Below are 26,885 nucleotides of genomic sequence, written 5' to 3' on the forward strand. Positions count from 1 at the left end.
AACAGCGACTGCCCAGACAGGTACAAGAGGAGTGTTGTTAACGCATATGTCAACCGTGCTCTCAGCCACAGCTCAGAATGGAAGCAAGTCGACGAAGAACTCTGTAGGGTAAGGCAGGTTCTAGTCAATAACGGCTTCTCCAATGGTTTCGTCGAAGACATCATAAGAAGGAAAGTGAAAAGCCATGCAACCTCTGAAGAGACAACTAACACAACACCTATACCCCCATTATTAGACTATTTTACAGGAACTTCTTTTCCACAGCTCATAAAACGGAGGAAAGGGTCCTGAAAGATATTGTTAATAGAAACGTTATCCCTACAGACAAAAATCAGAGGATACAACTGACGATTTACTATAAAACCAGAAAAACGGCCAGCCTACTCATGAGAAACTCTCCAGACACAAAACAGAACGCTTTAAAAGAGACTAACGTCGTCTATGCCTTCAAATGCCCACTTGGGGACTGTAAGCTCCAAAAAACCCAGTATATAGGCAAGACAACAACATCTCTTTCTAGGCGTTTAACGATGCATAAGCAACAGGGCTCCATTAAGGAACATATAATCTCTTCCCACAACCAAACCATCGCCAGAGAAATCCTAGTAAACAACACAGAAATCATCGATAGATACAGCGATAGCAGGCGGCTTGACGTTTGCGAGGCACTACACATCAAGAAGTCAACACCAGCAATCAACAGCCAATTATTGCACAACTATATTCTACCCACCTCAAGACTCCGCTCCAATATAGAAGCATCAAGAAATATGGACCAATAGGCTTTCAACAAACACTTCTATTCAATATCCATTGTTTCGTGTTCTGTCTTGTGTTGATGAAATTAATACCCTATTAATACTTTTGTTCTGTCTTGTGTTGATGAAATTAATACCCTATTAATACCACATTTTGTTCTGTCTTGTGTTAATGCCACGTCACCCCTTCCACCTCACTCAAATGTAGATATAAAATCGGAGATACGTAAGTTCTATTCAGTTGTGTATTTGTGAACTAAAGTCTTTGAAAATGTAATAAGTTTTACGAAACGCGCCTGTGTCGCGTCAGACTAGAAATAAAAATGAATTTTGGAGAATTGATTTTTGATTTACCTCCAACAGTGAAGCGTAATGTACGAAAGATTGAGAAAATTCGTGTTAGAATTATTAATCTTACTTTTTCGGTCATGTTTAATAATATATATATATATATATATATATATATATATATATATATATATATATGTATATATATATATATATATATATATATATATATATATAATATATATATATATATATATATATTATATATATATATATATTTTATATATATATATATATTTTATATATATATATATATATATATATATATATATATATATATATATATATATATATATATATATATATATATATAACCTAACCTCCCTAGGCCTATTACACGCTACCTGAGGCCTTATATAGTATATATGTGTACCGTACTAGACCCAAGATTATTTAAGTTTTTTTTTCCTATTTTTTTTTTTTGTATTCTACAAAGTGAATAGTACCAAATTCTGATACTGGAGGTACTGGAGGGTCTGGAGGCAACAATCCAGGGCCCAACCAGGATTTTCTAGCCAACCTGATCACACTCTGACCTATGGTAATGGCGTTCACACTCTTACTCCCCCGTCAGAAAACAATGATATCTGAATAACGTGATATATCAACGAAAATTCTTTTTGAGGCAATGGAGTTGTTGACATCACTACCTTGTGATTCCCAGACGCCTGCCTTCACCGCTCGACCACGGTGGTACAAAAGTTGATCAACCCAGAACCCTACTAAATTCTCTTTGAGGGGCTGGAGAACCCAAACCAGGGCCCCACCAGGGTTTTCTAGCCAAGCTGACCACACCAACGGTAATGGCGTTCACACTCTTGCGTGATATATCAAAGCAAACCATTCTGAGGCATTGGAGTTACTTGAACACCATTCAAGGAGATCATGTGTTGTTTACATGCTCACCCGGAATGTGATTCATGACCTTTACGCATTTGGCACACATTTTGTGTAAGGGAACACCCACTGTCAGAGCATATGTGAATGTAAGCACTCATCGTCAGATCACCGCTGTGAGTGAGCACCGATCATCAGATCACCTGTGTGGGTGAAGTACTGCCCGATGATCAAAGTTATGACCATCTCCAGATCCATCAGAACGTGGTCGCCCCGCCTCACCAGAGTGTTGATGGCCTCAGGAAACTCCGACAGCAACTTGTACTTGACGCGACTCTTGGTCTCCGCCTCCGCTACTTCGCGGAATATCCCAGACTCCACAGCCTTGATAGAAAATAACTATAATGAGTGAGATGCTGTTACTGAATTTGGTCGTCATGAATTGACGATGCAATACATAGTGATGAAGGAATTGCATAGATTCAACGACAACCTATAGAGTGTGTTTTCCGAACTATTATTGAGCTTACAGGGGCATATTATTTTGGGGGAATGCTTTTAAAGATCAACCATTTTAAGAGTTTTAATCAATGATTGTATTTATGCGTGTGCATATTTATTTGTGTGTCTTCGTATTTAACTATTTTTAAAATGGAAATATTTTATATTTCCATATATATATATTTTTTTTTATATATGGAAAGTGAAATACCGCTTCTGGGCCCATTGTCTTAGTTATCAGACATTATGAATACAGGAAGCCTAGTCTTAAACCTAACCTAACCTTCTAAGGGCTAATTCACGGTATCTGAGGCCTAATATAGTACATATATGTGCTATACTAAGTCTAGGAATATTTAGTTTGTTTTTTTGGCTTTATTTATTTGGACTATAAAGTGAATAGTACCAAATTCTATCTAATTGCCCTTTATGTCAATGTTTGCGCTATTGTCCACATATTTACACAAAAACACAATCTAAACAGGCTGATGGGTCGGACTGACTGCGTAAAGGAGAATTGAGTGTGTCTTCACCCGTTGCGGGGAGTCCACTAGGTAGTGCGGGAATGTGTCTTAGTCCATTACAGTCTCACCATAACCCGTGCTACTTGGAACTTTTGTTCCAAGTAGTTGGATCTAAGATAACAAACAACAGGACATGTGTAAGTTTCCGCCAGCAGTGGCATGTGAAGAGTTTATGAAAGAGTTTTTTAAGCTATAATCTAGGTGTTTGTGGAAGAAGATTATTTGTGTAATTTATGAAATTGCTGGTTCATGTATGGTAGCTGTGAAGAGCTAGTGCTCATCTGACGACCAGTTGTTGATGGTGCTACTGCTGACCTATAAGACAATAATTCGCCTGTGGAACCTGATTAAAAGGAGGAGTTATCCACAGTTTATCCACATCGATCGTTGGCCATATTTGTTTGGTTCTTAGAGAATTCCATTGTAATTGTATACATGATCTAATGACTAGAGATGAGAGTTGCATACTTTAATATTTACTACATTATTTTTACTACAACTAGACATAAAAGAATTCAAATCAGTAAGGTAATATCAATATTAGATGCCATTACTATAGCTACGCGCATTAGTCATAAACAAAATATATATCTGCATTTTGTAATTATTTTTGAAAGGGTCCCTTTTAATTCCACTTTTTTTCGGGGGGGGGGGGGGGGATATAGTTAATACTGTCTTACGCGGCTGAACCTTCTGTCAGTAAGAGACTATACCAGTCTTATACTGTTAAAAAAAAAATTACCCCACTTTTCATTGTCGAAAGTATGCCCTCTTAACCACGTCAGGTGACACAGAAAACAGTGATCATAAGTTTGATGCTACTTAAACAGCAATGCCATTAGTTAATAAAGTATGGAAATGGAAGTATACCTTAGTGGTAAGTGGTGGGGTGATTGATCAATAAAGCAAAGACACAGGTGATGTGTGGAACTGAAACGAAAGTATAATAGTCTGGTTCGAGAACCAAACAAGGAAGAACAATTCATGGGTGAATGCAAACGCCTGGAGAACAAATTGGGAACAGCTATCACTCTCATGCATGCGCGTACACGCATGTTCATTACAGAATCGTGTAGTATACATAAGTCATGTTTAATTTAGACAATTATACTCTAAGTACTGAGAGTCAAAATCTTTGTTACTTTACTTGATTAGTTATGATACAGAAAGACTAAGATTTTCTAGATACTGCATGAAGATGATTTAATTAGTTGTTTTACAACAAAGTTATGGTACAGATTAATGGTTAATAGATATATAATACCCTTGACTAGTTTTCTTCTTGGATACTGCCTTAGAAGATATGACATAAAAAGAGAGATTTAATATTTTCACAGTAACATGATACATCAAAAAACATTGTGTTTGAATACCTTAATGTAATCTGTGGATGATGTTTTGAACTAAACTGAGGTACAACTTTTCCATGATGAAATACTGAATAATGTGTTAGTTATTTATAAGGTTGAAGTGAAACTGAAGAATTGTTTGAAATAGGTATTGACCATTAGGTAAGTATGCATAGTTTTATGCACACTGATGCCTTGAGTCTCGCCCTCGTCCTCTTTTACCCATATTAATTGTCATCCTCTCTCACTCATATTAATGGTCATCTTCTCTCACCCACATTAAGGGTCATCCACTGTGGGGGTTCTCTATTTTGCTTTCCCGACTGCAATGAGTACGTCGCCAATGTACATGTGGCAGACGCTTCACGAAGCTGTCGGAATCAGCAGAGAAAATACGAGAGCAACTGTACAGGGCCTGGGAGCAAGGTCGAGTTAGAGTCCTTGAGGGTCTCTTCTCAGACTAGCCTCACCTGGTCCTGGTCCACGTTGATCGTTGGAATCTCCTCAATGCTTAAGACATTTTAAGGGACTCCTAGGGTCCTCATCACATTTATAGTTTAGTGAATAATAGGCAACTCTGTGTTGAAGACACCTGGATCTGAAGGCTTGAGTAATATTGGCAATATTCAGAAGTGGTTCAACGGAAACACCGCATAAAGCTTAACAGTAGTTTATTTACTAACTTAACCACTAATACAAAGGGTGCTTGATTTACTTTAGATTGGCGTCAGAAAGGCGATGGTTGCATTAGCGAGACTCTTGACGTCTGGCTAATCGACTCGGATCCACTCGTGGAGAAACACCTAACTTAACACAGTTACAGTTGTGACAGCCAATCATTAGCATGGCAAACCTAACTGCCGGTATGCAAAGGGATCACAAGAGTTCCAACCGGATACTCGGGTAATGATGATGCACAATAAATCACAATAATACTGTCAATGGGACAGGCAATATCATGCACAATAATAATATCACACAATAACTAAATGTGTGGTGTATGTGAAGCTCAAATTCACAGACGAGTGTAAAGTCGTGATACCACACAGATAAACACTCATACACCGTAGGGTGTCTTGGTCTCCCCCTATACCTGTGTCATGTATAAGAAGGTGAGAACTGTAGTTGATCCCTCAGATCAACACAGACAGACACAATAAAACAATGACAAGATCTTGTATTTACAGGTAGGCTACCTCTTTTATTCACTCACTCACTCACTCACTCACTCACTCAGGCACATTTATGCAAGAACTCGTAGGTGGCCTGACAGCTGGTTCCACTCGTTATGTCATGATACCATTGACGACAGGCTTCCCCACAAACCGTACTTGACACAGGGGGTACTCACAGGAGGGCTCACAGGGGGTACTCGCAGGAGGGCTCACAGGGGGTACTCGCAGGAGGGCTCACAGGGGGTACTCGCAGGAGGGCTCGCAGGGGTACTCGCAGGAGGGCTCACAGGGGGTACTCGCAGGAGGGCTCACAGGGGGTACTCGCAGGAGGGCTCACAGGGGGTACTCGCAGGAGGGCTCACAGGGGGTACTCGCAGGAGAGCTCACAGGGGGTACTCGCAGGAGGGCTCACAGGGGGTACTCGCATGAGGGCTCACTGGGTACTCGCAGGAGGGCTCACTGGGTACTCGCAGGAGGGGTCACTGGGTACTCGCAGGAGGGCTCACTGGGTACTCGCAGGAGGGCTCACTGTATGTCTGACAGACACACGCGCACACTTATGGCCCTGGCGATGAGTAAGGTGGTGACGTCACGTAGTGTGAGGCAGGGCGGCTGGCGGCTCGAGGTACCGAGGTACTAAGGTACTAGCTACACGCTCTGGACAGTGGCGGCTGGTGACTGCAGGTTATATGGTACCATGCGGTACACTGTAGTAAGAGTCACACACAGATTACTAAGGCAGCGGCACTCCTTAGTTCTCTCTAGGTCACTCACAACGATCTTTGTCACCAGGGGTTACCTGATACCAGTCTGTTTCGCTCTGGTGATTTGTCACTATAGGCTTCTGAACAATATAGTCACGATCACGATTCAGGGTGAGCGTTGGTATATCGAAAAGACGCTGAGTTTAACTTGACGGTGAGGAATGGACGGTGTTCAGTCTGTTGGCCGATAGACTGAACAGGACATGTCCTCTGTGCAAAGGCTCCCTTATGTGAATGCTCTTGCCAGCGGTTGTAGGGCATCTCGAGGGACACACACAAGGGATTACCATTTGACCAATAGCATTGCAGCAAATGAGCGGAAACCAATCATATTGATCGTTCCCTGGTCAGTAGCAGAGGTGACGTCATGAACACGTCACGACCACGTCACAGTTGTTATTCTCTATTGCGCTGGTAGAGGCTGACCCCAGAGGTCAGTCTGTCGCTTAAGCTGGCGTCTCCAATCCCTCTCTCACGCTTCGTACGTCCCAATGTACTCTCTGACCCAATGGCCAGTACCTTCCCTGTATCTACTTCCTGCCTGGACATATGGCGGCCTCCGAATTATAAATGTATTCCTGGTTATGTGGGCATCCTGGGGACACCCAACATGACAGATTACCATCCAGGGTTAACAGAGATAGAGCTTGTGCACGAAGATCGGTTCACTGTGCACTGCAATGAGCCATTCAAGTCAGCTTTGGGAAAATCATGAGAGACCATCTTCTCACATCCTCTCTCACCCACATTAATGGTCATCCTTTCTCACCCACATTAATGGTCATCCTCTCTCACCCACATCAATGGTCATCCTCTCTCACCCACGTTAATGGTCATCCTCTCTCTCTCACCCACATTAATGGTCATTCTCTCTCACCCACATTAATGGCCATCCTCTCTCACCCACATTAATAGTCATCCTCTCTCACCCACATTAATGGTCATCCTCTCTCACCCACATTAATGGTCATCCTCTCTTTCTCACCCACATTAATGGTCATCCTCTCTCTCTCACCCACATTAATGGTCATCCTCTCTCACCCACATTAATGGTCATCCTCTCTCTCTCACCCACATTAATGGTCATCCTCTCTCATCCACATTAATGGTCATCCTCTCTCTCTCACCCATATTAATGGCCATCCTCTCTCACTCACCCACATTAATGGTCATCCTCTCTCACCCACATTAATGGTCATCCTCTCTCTCTCACCCACATTAATGGTCATCCTCTCTCACCCACATTAATGGTCATCCTCTCTCACCCACATTAATGGTCATCCACTCTCTCCCACCCATATTAATGGTCATCCTCTCTCTCTCACCCACATTAATGGTCATCCTCTCTCACCCACGTTAATGGTCATCCTCTCTCTCTCACCCACATTAATGGTCATCCTCTCTCACCCACATTAATGGCCATCCTCTCTCACCCACATTAATGGTCATCCTCTCTCACCCACATTAATGGTCATCCTCTCACCCACATTAATGGTCATCCTCTCTCACCCACATTAATGGTCATCCTCTCTCACCCACATTAATGGTCATCTTCTCTCACCCACATTAATGGCCATCCTCTCTCTCTCACCCACATTAATGGTCATCCTCTCTCACCCACATTAATGGTCATCCTCTCTCTCTCACCCCTCTCTCACCCACATTAATGGTCATCTCTCTCTCTCACCCACATTAATGGTCATCCTCTATCTCTCACCCACATTAATGGTCATCCTCTCTCACCCACATTAATGGTCATACTCTCTCTCTCACTCACATTAATGGTCATCCTCTCTCTCTCACCCACATTAATGGTCATCCTCTCTCACCCACATTAATGGTCATCCTCTCTCACCCACATTAATGGTCATCCTCTCTCACCCATTAATGGTCATCCTCTCTCACCCACGATTAATGGTCCATCCTCTCTCACCCACATTAATGGTCATCCTCTCTCACCCACATTAATGGTCATCCTCTCTCACCCACATTAATGGTCATCTTCTCTCACCCACATTAATGGTCTCCTCTCTCACCCACATTAATGGTCATCCTCTCTCTCTCACCCACATTAATGGTCAATCCTCTCTCACCCACATTAATGGTCATCCTCTCTCTCTCACCCACATTAATGGTCATTTCCTCTCTCACCCACATTATTGGTCATCTCTCTCTCTCACCACATTAATGGTCATCCTCTCTCACCCACATTAATGGTCATCCTCTCTCTCACCCACATTAATGGTCATCCTCTCTCTCTCACCCATATTAATGGTCATCCTCTCTCTCTCACCCACATTAATGGTCATCCTCTCTCACCCACATTAATGGTCATCCTCTCTCACCCACATTAATGGTCATCCTCTCTCACCCACATTAATGGTCATCCTCTCTCACCCACATTAATGGTCATCCTCTCTCATCCACATTAATGGTCATCCTCTCTCACCCACATTAATGGTCAATCGTCTCTCACCCACATTAATGGTCATCTTCTCTCACCCACATTAATGGTCAGTCCTTCTCTCACCCACATTAATGGTCTCCTCTCTCACCCACATTAATGGTCATCTTCTCTCACCCACAATTAAATGGTCATCCTCTCTCACCCCATTAATGTCCATCCTCTCTCACCCACATTAATGGTCCATTTTCCCTCTATCTCTCACACCCACATTAATGGTCATCCTCTCTCACCCACATTAATGGTCATACTCTCTCTCTGACTCACATTAATGGTCATCCTCTCTCTCTCTCACCCACATTAATGGTCATCCTCTCTCACCCACATTAATGGTCATCCTCTCTCACCCACATTAATGGTCATCCTCTCTCACCCACATTAATGGTCATCCTCCTCTCACCCACATTAATGGTCATCCTTTCTCACCCACATTAATGGTCATCTTCTCTCACCCACATTAATGGTCATCCTCTCTCACCCACATTAATGGTCATCTTCTCTCACCCACATTAATGGTCATCCTCTCTCACCCACATTAATGGTCATCCTCTCTCTCTCACCCACATTAATGGTCAATTTCTCTCACCCACATTATTGGTCATACTCTCTCTCTCACCCACATTAATGGTCATCCTCTCTCACCCACATTAATGGTCATCCTCTCTCACCCACATTAATGGTCATCCTCTCTCTCTCACCCATATTAATGGTCATCCTCTCTCTCTCACCCACATTAATGGTCATCCTCTCTCACCCACATTAATGGTCATCCCTCTCTGACCCACGTAATGTCATCCTCTCTCTCTCACCCACATTAATGGTCATCCTCTCTCACCCACATTAATGGTCATCCTCTCTCACCCACATTAATGGTCATCCTCTCTCACCCACATTAATGGTCATCCTCTCACCCACATTAATGGTCATCCTCTTCTCACCCACATTAATGGTCATCCTTCTCTCACCCACATTAATGGTCATCCTTCTCTCACCCACATTAATGGTCATCCTCTCTCTCACCCACATTAATGGTCATCCTCTCTCACCCACATTAATGGTCATCCTCTCTCTCTCACCCACATTAATGGTCATCCTTCTCTCACCCACATTAATGGTCATACTCTCTCTCTCACCCACATTAATGGTCATCCTTCTCTCACCACATTAATGGTCATCCTCTCTCACCCACAGTTAATGGTCATCCTCTCTCTCTCACCCATTAATGGGTCATCCTCTCTCTCACCCACATTAATGGTCAGCCCTCTCTCACCCACATTATGGTCATCCTCTCTCACCCACATTAATGTCATCCTCTCTCACCCACATTAATGGTCATCCTCTCTCACCCCATTAATGGTCATCCTCTCTCACCCACATTAATGGTCATCTCTCTCACCCACATTAATGGTCATCCTTCTCTCACCCACATTAATGGTCCATGCTCTCTCTCATCCACATTAATGGTCATCCTCTCTCACCCACATTAATGGTCATCCTCTCTCATCACCCACATTAATGGTCATCTCTCTCACCCACATTAATGGTCATATCCTCTCTCACCCCATTAATGGTCATCCTCTCTCACCCACATTAATGGTCATCCTCTCTCTCTCACCCACATTAATGGTCATCCTCTCTCTCACCCACCATTAATGGGTCCTCTCTCTCTCACCCACATTAATGGTCATCCTCTCTCTCTCACACCACATTAATGGTCATCCTCTCTCTCACCCACATTAATGGTCATCCTCTCTCACCCCACATTAATGGTCATCCTCTCTCAAGTCACTCCACATTAATGGTCATCCTCTCTCTCTCACCCATATTAAATGGTCATCTCTCTCTCTCACCCACATTAATGGTCATCCTCTCTCACCCACATTAATGGTCATCCTCTCTCACCCACATTAATGGTCATCCTCTCTCACCCACATTAATGGTCATCCCTCTCTCAACCCACATTAATGGTCATCCTCTCTCACCCACATTATGGTCATCTTCTCTCACCCACATTAATGGTCCATCCTCTCTTCACCCACATTAATGGTCCATCCCTCGCACCCACATTATGGTATCCTCTCTCTGCTCACCCACATTAATGGTCTCCTCTCTCACCCACATTAATGGTCATACTCTCTCTCCGTCACCCACATTAAGGGTCTCCTCTCTCCTCTCTCACCCACTATGAATGTTTCCTCTCTCTCTCACCCACATTAATGGTCATCCTCCTCTCATCCCCCATTAATGGTCATCCTCTCTCACACACATTAAATGGTCATCCTCTCTCTCTCACCCATATTAATGGTCATCCTCTCTCTCTCACCCACATATAATTGGTCATCCTCTCTCATCACCCACAGTTAATGGCATCTTCTCTCACCCACATTAATGGGCATCCTCTCACCCACATTAATGGTCATCCTCTCTCACCCACATTAATGGTCATCCTCTCTCACCCACATTAATGGTCATCCTCTCTCACCCACATTAATGGTCATCCTCTCACCCACATTAATGGTCATCCTCTCTCACCCACATTAATGGTCATCCTCTCTCACCCACATTAATGGTCATCTTCTCTCACCCACATTAATGGTCATCCTCTCTCTCTCACCCACATTAATGGTCATCCTCTCTCACCCACATTAATGGTCATCCTCTCTCACCCACATTAATGGTCATCCTCTCTCACCCACATTAATGGTCATCCTCTCTCTCTCACCCACATTAATGGTCATCCTCTCTCTCACCCACATTAATGGTCATCCTCTCTCACCCACATTAATGGTCATCCTCTCTCTCTCACCCACATTAATGGTCATCCTCTCTCTCACCCACATTAATGGTCATCCTCTCTCACCCACATTAATGGTCATCCTCTCTCACCCACATTAATGGTCATCCTCTCTCACCCACATTAATGGTCATCCTCTCTCACCCACATTAATGGTCATCCTCTCTCACCCACATTAATGGTCATCCTCTCTCACCCACATTAATGGTCATCTCTCTCTCACCCACATTAATGGTCATCCTCTCTCACCCACATTAATGGTCATCCTCTCTCACCCACATTAATGGTCATCCTCTCTCACCCACATTAATGGTCATCTCTCTCTCACCCACATTAATGGTCATCCTCTCTCACCCACATTAATGGTCATCCCTCTCACCCACATAATGGTCATCCTCTCTCACCCACATTAATGGTCATCCTCTCTCACCCACATTAATGGTCATCCTTCTCTCACCACATTAATGGTCATCCTCTCTCACCCACATTAATGGTCATCTCTCTCTCACCCACATTAATGGTCATCCTCTCTCACCCACATTAATGGTCATCCTCTCTCACCCACATTAATGGTCATCCTCTCTCACCCACATTAATGGTCATCCTCTCTCACCCACATTAATGGTCATCTCTCTCTCACCCACATTAATGGTCATCCTCTCTCACCCACATTAATGGTCATCCTCTCTCACCCACATTAATGGTCATCCTCTCTCTCTCACCCACATTAATGGTCATCCTCTCTCTCACCCACATTAATGGTCATCCTCTCTCACCCACATTAATGGTCATCTCTCTCACCCACATTAATGGTCATCCTCTCTCACCCACATTAATGGTCATCCTTCTCTCACCCACATTAATGGTCATCCTCTCTCACCCACATTAATGGTCATCCTCTCTCACCCACATTAATGGTCATCCTCTCTCACCCACATTAATGGTCATCTTCTCTCACCCACATTAATGGTCATCCTCTCTCTCACCCACATTAATGGTCATCCTTCTCTCACCCACATTAATGGTCATCCTCTCTCACCCACATTAATGGTCATCCTCTCTCACCCACATTAATGGTCATCCTCTCTCACCCACATTAATGGTCATCCTCTCTCTCTCACCCACATTAATGGTCATCCTCTCTCACCCACATTAATGGTCATCCTCTCTCACCCACATTAATGGTCATCCTCTCTCTCACCCACATTAATGGTCATCCTCTCTCACCCACATTAATGGTCATCCTCTCTCACCCACATTAATGGTCATCCTCTCTCACCCACATTAATGGTCATCCTCTCTCACCCACATTAATGGTCATCCTCTCTCACCCACATTAATGGTCATCCTCTCTCACCCACATTAATGGTCATCTTCTCTCACCCACATTAATGGTCATCCTCTCTCACCCACATTAATGGTCATCTTCTCTCACCCACATTAATGGTCATCCTCTCTCACCCACATTAATGGTCATCCTCTCTCACCCACATTAATGGTCATCTCTCTCTCACCCACATTAATGGTCATCCTCTCTCACCCACATTAATGGTCATCCTCTCTCACCCACATTAATGGTCATCCTCTCTCTCACCCACATTAATGGTCATCCTCTCTCACCCACATTAATGGTCATCCTCTCTCTCTCACCCACATTAATGGTCATCCTCTCTCACCCACATTAATGGTCATCCTCTCTCACCCACATTAATGGTCATCCTCTCTCTCTCACCCACAGTAATGGTCATCCTCTCTCTCACCCACATTAATGGTCATCTTCTCTCACCCACATTAATGGTCCATCTTCTCTCACCACATTAATGGTCATCCTCTCTCACCCACATTAATGGTCATCCTCTCACCCACATTAATGGTCATCTTCTCTCACCCACATTAATGTCATCCTCTCTCACCCACATTAATGGTCATCTCTCTCACCCACATTAATGGTCATCCCTCTCACCCACATTAATGGTCCTCCTCTCACCCACATTAATGGTCATCCTCTCTCTCTCACCCACATTAATGGTCATCCTCTCTCACCCACATTAATGGTCATCCTCTCTCACCCACATTAATGGTCATCCTCTCTCTCTCACCCACAGTAATGGTCATCCTCTCTCTCACCCACATTAATGGTCAATCTTCTCTCACCCACATTAATGGTCATCTTCTCTCACCCACATTAATGGTCATCCTCTCTCACCCACATTAATGGTCATCCTCTCACCCACATTAATGGTCATCTTCTCTCACCCACATTAATGGTCATCCTCTCTCACCCACATTAATGGTCATTCTCTCTCACCCACATTAATGGTCATCCTCTCTCTCTCACCCATATTAATGGTTATCCTCTCTCTCTCACCCACATTAATGGTCATCCTCTCTCACCCACATTAATGGTCATCCTCTCTCACCCACATAAATGGTCATCCTCTCTCTCTCACCCATATTAATGGTCATCCTCTCTCTCTCACCCACATTAATGGTCATCCTTTCTCACCCACGTTAATGGTCATCCTCTCTCTCTCACCCACATTAATGGTCATCCTCTCTCACCCACATTAATGGCCATCCTCTCTCACCCACATTAATGGTCATCCTCTCTCACCCACATTAATGGTCATCCTCTCACCCACATTAATGGTCATCCTCTCTCACCCACATTAATGGTCATCCTCTCTCATCCACATTAATGGTCATCTTCTCTCACCCACATTAATGGTCATCCTCTCTCTCTCACCCACATTAATGGTCATCCTCTCTCACCCACATTAATGGTCATCCTCTCTCTCTCACCCGCATTAATGGTCATCCTCTCTCACCCACATTAATGGTCATCCTCTCTCTCTCACCCACATTAATGGTCATCTTCTCTCACCCACATTAATGGTCATCCTCTCTCACCCACATTAATGGTCATCCTCTCTCTCTCACCCATATTAATGGTCATCCTCTCTCTCTCACCCACATTAATGGTCATCCTCTCTCACCCACATTAATGGTCATTCTCTCTCACCCACATTAATGGTCGTCCTCTCTCTCCCACATTAATGGTCATCCTCTCTCACCCACATTAATGGTCATCCTCTCTCACCCACATTAATGGTCATCCTCTCTCACCCACATTAATGGTCCTCCTCTCTCACCCACATTAATGGTCATCGTCTCTCACCCACATTAATGGTCATCTTCTCTCATCCCACATTAATGGTCATCCTTCTCTCACCCACATTAATGGTCATCCTCTCTCACCCACATTAATGGTCATCTTCTCTCACCCACATTAATGGTCATCCTCTCTCTCACCCAATTAATGGTCATTCCTTCTCTCACCCACATTAATGGTCATCCTCTCTCTCTCACCCACATTAATGGTCATCCTCTCTCACCCACATTAATGGTCATACTCTCTCTCTCACCCACATTAATGGTCATCCTCTCTCTCTCTCACCCACATTAATGGTCATCCTCTCTCACCCACATTAATGGTCATCCTCTCTCACCCACATTAATGGTCATCCTCTCTCACCCACATTAATGGTCATCCTCTCTCCACCCATCATTAATGGTCATCCTCTCTCACCCACATTAATGGTCATCCTCTTCTCACCCACATTAATGGTCATCCTCTCTTCACCCACATTAATGGTCATCCTCTCCACCCACATTAATGGTCATCTTCTCTCACCACATTAATGGTCATCCTCTCTCACCCACATTAATGGTCATCCTCTCTCACCCACATTAATGGTCATCTTCTCTCACCCACATTAATGGTCATCCTCTCTCACCCACATTAATGGTCATCCTCTCTCACCCACATTAATGGTCATCCTCTCTCACCCACATTAATGGTCATCCTCTCACCCACATTAATGGTCATCCTCTCTCTCTCACCCACATTAATGGTCATCCTCTCTCACCCACATTAATGGTCATCCTCTCTCACCCACATTAATGGTCATCCTCTCTCTCTCACCCACAGTAATGGTCATCCTCTCTCTCACCCACATTAATGGTCATCTTCTCTCACCCACATTAATGGTCATCTCTCTCACCCACATTAATGGTCATCCTCTCTCACCCACATTAATGGTCATCCTCTCACCCACATTAATGGTCATCTTCTCTCACCCACATTAATGGTCATCCTCTCTCACCCACATTAATGGTCATTCTCTCTCACCCACATTAATGGTCATCCTCTCTCACCCACATTAATGGTCATCCTCTCCACCCACATAATGGTCATCCTCCTCTCACCCACATAATGGTCATCCTCTCTCACCCCACATAATGGTCCTTCCTCTCTCAACCCACATTAAGATGGTCATCCTCTCTCCACCCACATTAATGGTCCTCCTCTCTCATCCCACATTAATGGTCATCTCTCTCACCCACATTAATGGTCATCTTCTCTCATCCACATTAATGGTCAATCCTTCTCTCACCACCATTAATGGTCATCCTCTCTCACCCACCATTAATGGTCATCCTCTTTCTCACCCTACATTAATGGTCATCCTCTCTCTCTCACCAACATTAATGGTTCATTCCTTCATCTCTTCACCACATTAATGGTCATCCCTCTCTCTCTCACACACATAATGGTCATCTCTCTCTCTCTCTCAACCCCACATTAATGGTCCATCCTCTCTCTCTCACCCACATTAATGGTCATCCTCTCTCACCCACATTAAGGTCATCCTCTTAACCAACATTAATGGTCATCCTCTCTCACCCACTATAATGGTCATCCTCTCTCTCACCCACATTAATGGTCATCCTCTCTCACCCACATTAATGGTCATCTCTCTCACCCACATTAATGGTCATCCTCTCTCTCTCAACCACATTAATGGTCATCCTCTCTCACCCACATTAATGGTCATCTCTCTCACCCACATTAATGGTCATCCTCTCTCTCTCACCCACATTAATGGTCATCCTCTCTCACCCACATTAATGGTCATCCTCTCTCACCCACATTAATGGTCATCCTCTCTCACCCACATTAATGGTCATCCTCTCTCACCCACATTAATGGTCATCCTCTCTCACCCACATTAATGGTCATCCTCTCTCACCCACATTAATGGTCATCTTCTCTCACCCACATTAATGGTCATCCTCTCTCACCCACATTAATGGTCATCTTCTCTCACCCACATTAATGGTCATCCTCTCTCTCTCACCCACATTAATGGTCATCTTCTCTCACCCACATTAATGGTCATCCTCTCTCACCCACATTAATGGTCATCCTCTCTCACCCACATTAATGGTCATCTTCTCTCACCCACATTAATGGTCATCCTCTCTCACCCACATTAATGGTCATCCTCTCTCACCCACATTAATGGTCATCTCTCTCACCCACATTAATGGTCATCCTCTCTCTCTCACCCACATTAATGGTCATCCTCTCTCACCCATATTAATGGTCATCCTCTCTCACCCACATTAATGGTCATCCTCTCTCACCCACATTAATGGTCATCCTCTCTCACCCACATTAATGGTCATCCTCTCTCACCCACATTAATGGTCATCTTCTCTCACCCACATTAATGGTCATCCTCTCTCACCCACATTAATGGTCATCTTCTCTCACCCACATTAATGGTCATCCTCTCTCACCCACATTAATGGTCATCCTCTCTCACCCACATTAATGGTCATCCTTCTCTCACCCACATTAATGGTCATCCTCTCTCACCCACATTAATGGTCATCCTCTCACCCACATTAATGGTCATCCTCTCTCTCTCACCCACATTAATGGTCATCCTCTCTCACCCACATTAATGGTCATCCTCTCTCACCCACATTAATGGTCATCCTCTCTCTCTCACCCACAGTAATGGTCATCCTCTCTCTCACCCACATTAATGGTCATCTTCTCTCACCCACATTAATGGTCATCTTCTCTCACCCACATTAATGGTCATCCTCTCTCACCCACATTAATGGTCATCCTCTCACCCACATTAATGGTCATCTTCTCTCACCCACATTAATGGTCATCCTCTCTCACCCACATTAATGGTCATTCTCTCTCACCCACATTAATGGTCATCCTCTCTCTCTCACCCATTAATGGTCATCCTCTCTCTCACCCACATTAATGGTCATCCTCTCTCACCCACATTAATGGTCATCCTCTCTCACCCACATTAATGGTCATCCTCTCTCTCACCCACATAATGGTCATCCTCTCTCACCCACATTAATGGTCATCTTCTCTCACCCACATTAATGGTCATCTTCTCTCACCCACATTAATGGTCATCCTCTCTCACCCACATTAATGGTCATCCTCTCACCCACATTAATGGTCATCTTCTCTCACCCACATTAATGGTCATCCTCTCTCACCCACATTAATGGTCATTCTCTCTCACCCACATTAATGGTCATCCTCTCTCTCTCACCCACATTAATGGTCATCTTCTCTCTCTCTCACCCACATTAATGGTCATCCTCTCTCACCCACATTAATGGTCATCCTCTCTCACCCACATTAATGGTCATCCTCTCTCTCTCACCCATATTAATGGTCATCCTCTCTCTCTCACCCACATTAATGGTCATCCTCTCTCACCCACATTAATGGTCATCCTCTCTCTCTCACCCACATTAATGGTCATCCTCTCTCACCCACATTAATGGTCATCCTCTCTCACCCACATTAATGGTCATCCTCTCTCACCCACATTAATGGTCATCCTCTCACCCACATTAATGGTCATCCTCTCTCACCCACATTAATGGTCATCCTCTCTCACCCACATTAATGGTCATCTTCTCTCACCCACATTAATGGTCATCCTCTCTCTCTCACCCACATTAATGGTCATCCTCTCTCACCCACATTAATGGTCATCCTCTCTCTCTCACCCACATTAATGGTCATCCTCTCTCACCCACATTAATGGTCATCCTCTCTCTCTCACCCACATTAATGGTCATCTTCTCTCACCCACATTAATGGTCATCCTCTCTCACCCACATTAATGGTCATCCTCTCTCTCACCCATTAATGGTCATCCTCTCTCTCACCCACATTAATGGTCATCCTCTCTCACCCACATTAATGGTCATTCTCTCTCACCCACATTAATGGTCGTCCTCTCTCTCCCACATTAATGGTCATCCTCTCTCACCCACATTAATGGTCATCCTCTCTCACCCACATTAATGGTCATCCTCTCTCACCCACATTAATGGTCATCCTCTCTCACCCACATTAATGGTCATCGTCTCTCACCCACATTAATGGTCATCTTCTCTCATCCACATTAATGGTCATCCTCTCTCACCCACATTAATGGTCATCCTCTCTCACCCACATTAATGGTCATCTTCTCTCACCCACATTAATGGTCATCCTCTCTCACCCACATTAATGGTCATCCTCTCTCACCCACATTAATGGTCATCCTCTCTCTCTCACCCACATTAATGGTCATCCTCTCTCACCCACATTAATGGTCATACTCTCTCTCTCACCCACATTAATGGTCATCCTCTCTCTCTCTCACCCACATTAATGGTCATCCTCTCTCACCCACATTAATGGTCATCCTCTCTCACCCACATTAATGGTCATCCTCTCTCACCCACATTAATGGTCATCCTCTCTCACCCATAATGGTCATCCTCTCTCACCCACATTAATGGTCATCCTCTCTCACCCACATTAATGGTCATCTCTCTCACCCACATTAATGGTCATCCTCTCTCACCCACATTAATGGTCATCTTCTCTCACCCACATTAATGGTCATCCTCTCTCACCCACATTAATGGTCATCCTCTCTCACCCACATTAATGGTCATCTCTCTCACCCACATTAATGGTCATCCTCTCTCACCCACATTAATGGTCATCCTCTCTCACCCACATTAATGGTCATCCTCTCTCACCCACATTAATGGTCATCCTCTCACCCACATTAATGGTCATCCTCTCTCTCTCACCCACATTAATGGTCATCCTCTCGCACCCACATTAATGGTCATCCTCTCTCACCCACATTAATGGTCATCCTCTCTCTCTCACCCACAGTAATGGTCATCCTCTCTCTCACCCACATTAATGGTCATCTTCTCTCACCCACATTAATGGTCATCTTCTCTCACCCACATTAATGGTCATCCTCTCTCACCCACATTAATGGTCATCCTCTCACCCACATTAATGTCATCTTCTCTCACCCACATTAATGCGTCATCCTCTCTCACCCACATTAAATGCGTCATTCCTCTTCTCACCCACATAATAATGGTCATCCCTCTCTCACCCACATTAAATGGTCATACCTCTCTCACCCACATTAATGGTCATCCTCTCTCACCCACATTAATGGTCATCTTCTCTCACCCACATTAATGGTCATCCCTCTCTCACCCACATTAATGGTCATCCTCTCTCACCCACATTAATGGTCATCCTCTCTCACCCACATTAATGGTCATCTTCTCTCACCCACATTAATGGTCATCCTCTCTCCGCCCACATTAATGGTCATCTTGTCTCACCCACATGAATGGTCATCCTCTCTCACCCACATTAATGCGTCATCTTCTCATCACCCCACATTAATGGTCCATCCTCTCTCACCCACATTAATGGTCATCTTCTCTCACCCACATTAATGGTCATCCTCTACTCTCTCACCCCATATTAATTGTCATCCCTCTCTCACCCACATTAATGGTCATCTTCTCTCACCCACATTAATAGTCATCCTCTCTCTCTCACCCACATTAATGGTCATCCTCTCTCACCCACATTAATGGTCATCCTCTCTCACCCATATTAATGGTCATCCTCTCTCTCTCACCCACATTAATGGTCATCCTCTCTCACATACATTAATGGTCATCTTCTCTCACCCACATTAATGGTCATCCTCTCTCTCTCAACCACATTAATGGTCATCCTCTCTCACCCACATTAATGGTCATCTTCCCTCACCCACATTAATGGTCATCCTCTCTCTCTCACCCACATTAATGGTCATCCTCTCTCACCCACATTAATGGTCATCCTCTCTCACCCACATTAATGGTCATCCTCTCTCACCCACATTAATGGTCATCCTCTCTCACCCACATTAATGGTCATCCTCTCTCACCCACATTAATGGTCATCCTCTCTCACCCACATTAATGGTCATCTTCTCACCCCATTAATGGTCATCCTCTCTCACCCACATTAATGGTCATCTTCTCTCACCCACATTAATGGTCATCCTCTCTCTCTCACCCACATTAATGGTCATCTCTCTCACCCACATTAATGGTCATCCTCTCTCACCCACATTAAGGGTCATCCTCTCTCACCCACATTAATGGTCATCTTCTCTCACCCACATTAATGGTCATCCTCATCTCTCACCCACATTAATGGTCATCCTCTCTCACCCACATTAATGGTCATCTTCTCTCACCCACATTAATGGTCATCCTCTCTCTCTCACCCACATTAATGGTCATCCTCTCTCACCATATTAATGGTCATCCCTCTCTCACCCACATTAATGGTCATCCTCTCTCACCCACATTAATGGTCATCCTCTCTCACCCACATTAAATGATCATCCTCTCTCACCCACATTAATGGTCATCTTCTCTCACCCACATTAATGGTCATCCTCCTCTCACCCACATTAATGGTCATCTTCCTCTCAGCCACATTAATGGTCATCCTCTCTCACCCACATTAATGGTCATCCTCCTCCCTTCACCCACATTAATGGTCATCTTCTCTCACCCACATTAATGGTCATCCTCTCTCACCCACATTAATGGTCATCTTCTCTCACCCACATTAATGGTCATCTTCTCTCACCCACATTAATGGTCATCCTCTCTCACCCACATTAATGGTCATCCTCTCTCACCCACATTAATGGTCATCTTCTCTCACCCACATTAATGGTCATCCTCTCTCACCCACATTAATGGTCATCTTCTCTCACCCACATTAATGGTCATCTTCTCTCACCCACATTAATGGTCATCTTCTCTCACCCACATTAATGGTCATCTTCTCTCACCCACATTAATGGTCATCCTCTCTCACCCACATTAATGGTCATCTTCTCTCACCCACATTAATGGTCATCCTCTCTCACCCACATTAATGGTCATCTTCTCTCACCCACATTAATGGTCATCTTCTCTCACCCACATTAATGGTCATCCTCTCTCACCCACATTAATGGTCATCTTCTCTCACCCACATTAATGGTCATCTTCTCTCACCCACATTAATGGTCATCCTCTCTCACCCACATTAATGGTCATCTTCTCTCACCCACATTAATGGTCATCCTCTCTCACCCACATTAATGGTCATCTTCTCTCACCCACATTAATGGTCATCTTCTCTCACCCACATTAATGGTCATCCTCTTTCACCCACATTAATGGTCATCTTCTCTCACCCACATTAATGGTCATCTTCTCTCACCCACATTAATGGTCATCCTCTCTCACCCACATTAATGGTCATCTTCTCTCACCCACATTAATGGTCATCCTCTCTCTCTCACCCACATTAATGGTCATCTTCTCTCACCGGCAATAATAGTCACCTGCGTTCATGAGCAGTCTCGCCCTCCCTGTCAGCCATGCACACTCCCCTCCCGGATCCTCCCAGTACATCCTGGTACAGCCTCCCAGTACATCCTCCCAGTACATCCTGGTACAGCCTCCCAGAACATCCTCCAAGTACATCCTGGTACAGCCTCCCAGAACATCCTCCCAGTACATCCTGGTACAGCCTCCCAGTACATCCTCCCAGTACATCCTGGTACAGCCTCCCAGAACATCCTCCCAGTACATCCTGGTACAGCCTCCCAGTACATCCTCCCAGTACATCCTGGTACAGCCTCCCAGAACATCCTCCCAGTGCATCCTGGTACAGCCTCCCAGAACATCCAGTACATCCTGGTACAGCCTCCCAGTACATCCTGGTACAGCCTCCCAGAACATCCTCCCAGTACATCCTGGTACAGCCTCCCAGAACATCCTCCCAGTACATCCTGGTACAGCCTCACAGAACATCCTCCCAGTACATCCTGGTACAGCCTCCCAGAACATCCTCCCAGTACATCCTGGTACAGCCTCCCAGAACATCCTCCCAGTACATCCTGGTACAGCCTCCCAGAACATCCTCCCAGTACATCCTGGTACAGCCTCCCAGAACATCCTCCCAGTACATCCTGGTACAGCCTCCCAGAACATCCTCCCAGTACATCCTGGTACAGCCTCCCAGAACATCCTCCCAGTACATCCTGGTACAGCCTCCCAGAACATCCTCCCAGTACATCCTGGTACAGCCTCCCAGAACATCCTCCCAGTACATCCTGGTACAGCCTCCCAGAACATCCTCCCAGTACATCCTGGTACAGCCTCCCAGTACATCCTCCCAGTACATCCTGGTACAGCCTCCCAGAACATCCTCCCAGTACATCCTGGTACAGCCTCCCAGAACATCCTCCCAGTACATCCTGGTACAGCCTCGCAGTACATCCTCCCAGTACATCCTGGTACAGCCTCCCAGAACATCCTCCCAGTACATCCTGGTACAGCCTCCCAGTACATCCTCCCAGTACATCCTGGTACAGTCTCCCAGAACATCCTCCCAGTACATCCTGGTACAGCCTCCCAGAACATCCAGTACATCCTGGTACAGCCTCCCAGTACATCCTGGTACAGCCTCCCAGAACATCCTCCCAGTACATCCTGGTACAGCCTCCCAGAACATCCTCCCAGTACATCCTGGTACAGCCTCCCAGAACATCCTCCCAGTACATCCTGGTTCAGCCTCCCAGTACATCCTCCCAGTACATCCTGGTACAGCCTCCCAGAACATCCTCCCAGTACATTCTGGTACAGCCTCCCAGTACATCCTGGTACAGCCTCCCAGAACATCCTCCCAGTACATCCTGGTACAGCCTCCCAGAACATCCTCCGAGTACATCCTGGTACAGCCTCCCAGAACATCCTCCCAGTACATCCTGGTACAGCCTCCCAGAACATCCTCCCAGTACATCCTGGTACAGCCTCCCAGAACATCCTCCCAGTACATCCTGGTACAGCCTCCCAGTACATCCTCCCAGTACATCCTGGTACAGCCTCCCAGAACATCCTCCCAGTACATCCTGGTACAGCCTCCCAGAACATCCTCCCAGTACATCCTGGTACAGCCTCCCAGAACATCCTCCCAGTACATCCTGGTACAGCCTCCCAGTACATCCTGGTACAGCCTCCCAGAACATCCTCCCAGTACATCCTGGTACAGCCTCCCAGAACATCCTCCCAGTACATCCTGGTACAGCCTCCCCGTACATCCTGGTACAGCCTCCCAGTACATCCTCCCAGTACATCCTGGTACAGCCTCCCAGTACATCCTCCCAGTACATCCTGGTACAGCCTCCCAGAACATCCTCCCAGTACATCCTGGTACAGCCTCCCAGTACATCCTCCCAGTACATCCTGGTACAGCCTCCCAGAACATCCTCCCAGTACATCCTGGTACAGCCTCCCAGAACATCCTCCCAGTACATCCTGGTACAGCCTCCCAGAACATCCTCCCAGTACATCCTGGTACAGCCTCCCAGTACATCCTGGTACAGCCTCCCAGAACATCCTCCCAGTACATCCTGGTACAGCCTCCCAGTACATCCTCCAAGTACATCCTGGTACAGCCTCCCAGAACATCCTCCCAGTACATCCTGGTACAGCCTCCCAGTACATCCTGGTACAGCCTCCCAGAACATCCTCCCCGTACATCCTGGTACAGCCTCCCAGTACCTCCTCCCAGTACATCCAGGTACAGCCTCCCAGTACATCCTGGTACAGCCTCCCAGAACATCCTCCCAGTACATCCTGGTACAGCCTTCCAGTACATCCTCCCAGTACATCCTGGTACAGCCTCCCAGAACATCCTCCCAGTACATCCTGGTACAGCCTCCCAGTACATCCTCCCAGTACATCCTCCCAGTACATCCTGGTACAGCCTCCCAGAACATCCTCCCATTACACCCCGGTACCGCCTACCAGAACATCCTTCCAGTACATCCCGGTACATCCTCCTAGTACATCCTGTTATATCTTCCCAGTACATCCTCCCTGTACATCCTGGTACATCCTCTCGTTACATCCTTAGCCGTGTACATCGTTCTAGTCACCCCAGTATATCCCGGTACATCCTTCCAGTTATCCCAGTACATCCTTCCAGTTAGCCCAGTTCATCCTTCCAGTTAGCCCAGTACATCCTTCCAGTCTGCCCAGTACATCCTTCCTGTCTGCCCAATACATCCTTCCAGTCTGCTTAGTACATCCATCTAGTCAGCCCCAGTACATCCTTCCAATTTGCCCAGTACATCCCGGAACATCCTTCCAGTTAGGCCAATACATCCATCCAGTTAGACAAGTACATCGTGGTACATCCTTCCTGTCAGCCCAGTACAACCTTCCTGTCAGCCCAGTACATCCTTCCTGTCAGCCCAGTACAACCTTCCTGTCAGCCCAGTACAACCTTCCTGTAAGCCCAGTACATCCTTCCTGTTAGCCCAGTACGTCCTTCCTGTCAGTCCAGTACATCCTTCCTGTCAGCCCAGTACATCCTTCCTGGCAGCCCAGTACGACCTTCCTGTCAGCCCAGTACATCCTTCCTGGCAGCCCAGTACGACCTTCCTGTCAGCCCAGTACATCCTTCCTGTCAGCCCAGTACAACCTTCCTGTCAGCCCAGTACAACCTTCCTGTCAGCCCAGTACAACCTTCCTGTCAGCCCAGTACAACCTTCCTGTCAGCCCAGTACGTCTTTCCTGTCAGCCCAGTACGTCCTTCCTGTCAGCCCAGTACATCCTTCCTGGCAGCCCAGTACGACCTTCCTGGCAGCCCAGTACATCCTTCCTGGCAGCCCAGTACATCCTTCCTGTCAGCCCAGTACAACCTTCCTGTCAGCCCAGTACAACCTTCCTGTCAGCCCAGTACGTCCTTCCTGTCAGCCCAGTACATCCTTCCTGGCAGCCCAGTACGACCTTCCTGGCAGCCCAGTACATCCTTCCTGGCAGCCCAGTACGACCTTCCTGGCAGCCATCCTGTAAGTGGGCTGTACACATGTCATATGTTCATCTCAGTTCACATAATATGAGTCTCCATGCGTGCCTGCAACACGTGACACTTTTCGTTGTCTACCACACATGACACTTGTTGCTGTCTACCACACATGACACTTGTTGCTGTCTACCACACATGACACTTGTTGCTGTCTACCACACATGACACTTGTTGCTGTCTACCACACATGACACTTGTTGCTGCCTACCACACATCCTCCTAGTACATCCTGGTACAGCCTCTCAGAACATCCTCCCAGTACATCCTGGTACAGCCTCCCAGAACATCCTCCCAGTACATCCTGGTACAGCCTCCCAGAACATCCTCCCAGTACATCCTGGTACAGCCTCCCAGAACATCCTCCCAGTACATCCTGGTACAGCCTCCCAGAACATCCTCCCAGTACATCCTGGTACAGCCTCCCAGAACATCCTCCCAGTACATCCTGGTACAGCCTCCCAGAACATCCTCCCAGTACATCCTGGTACAGCCTCCCAGAACGTCCTCCCAGTACATCCTGGTACAGCCTCCCAGTACATCCTGGTACAGCCTCCCAGAACATCCTCCCAGTACATCCTGGTACAGCCTCCCAGAACATCCTCCCAGTACATCCTGGTACAGCCTCCCAGAATATCCTCCCAGTACATCCTGGTACAGCCTCCCAGAACATCCTCCCAGTACATCCTGGTACAGCCTCCCAGAATATCCTCCCAGTACATCCTGGTACAGCCTCCCAGAACATCCTCCCAGTACATCCTGGTACAGCCTCCCAGAACATCCTCCCAGTACATCCTGGTACAGCCTCCCAGAACATCCTCCCAGTACATCCTGGTACAGCCTCCCAGAACATCCTCCCAGTACATCCTGGTACTGTCGCGACAGTACCAGGCAGCGACAGTACCAGTCATGTGTGGTAGGCAGCGACACTTGTCGCTGCCTACCACACATGACACTTGTCACTGCCTACCACACATGACACTAGTTGTTGACTACCTCACATAACACTTGTCACTGCTAACAACACATAACACTTGTCACTGCTAACAACACATAACACTTGTCACTGCTAACAACACATAACACTTGTCACTGCTAACAACACATAACACTTGTCACTGCTAACAACACATAACACTTGTCACTGCTAACAACACATAACACTTGTCACTGCTAACAACACATAACACTTGTCACTGCTAACAACACATAACACTTGTCGCTG

The 26,885-nt window shown here is 45.9% G+C and overlaps 1 protein-coding gene across 1 annotated transcript in view; it reads right to left on the bottom strand.

The window, feature by feature from the left end:
- LOC138371653 (probable glutamate receptor) overlaps positions 1-26,885 on the bottom strand; it is a 334,999-nt gene that overhangs the window by 67,201 nt on the left and 240,913 nt on the right. The window contains exon 5 of the mRNA XM_069336652.1: positions 2,147-2,327. Coding sequence (XP_069192753.1) covers positions 2,147-2,327 — 181 coding nt within the window. The remainder of the gene's footprint in view (positions 1-2,146; positions 2,328-26,885) is intronic.

Source organism: Procambarus clarkii, chromosome 36 (genome assembly GCF_040958095.1).
Source record: "Procambarus clarkii isolate CNS0578487 chromosome 36, FALCON_Pclarkii_2.0, whole genome shotgun sequence".
Classification (NCBI taxonomy): Eukaryota; Metazoa; Arthropoda; class Malacostraca; order Decapoda; family Cambaridae; genus Procambarus; species Procambarus clarkii.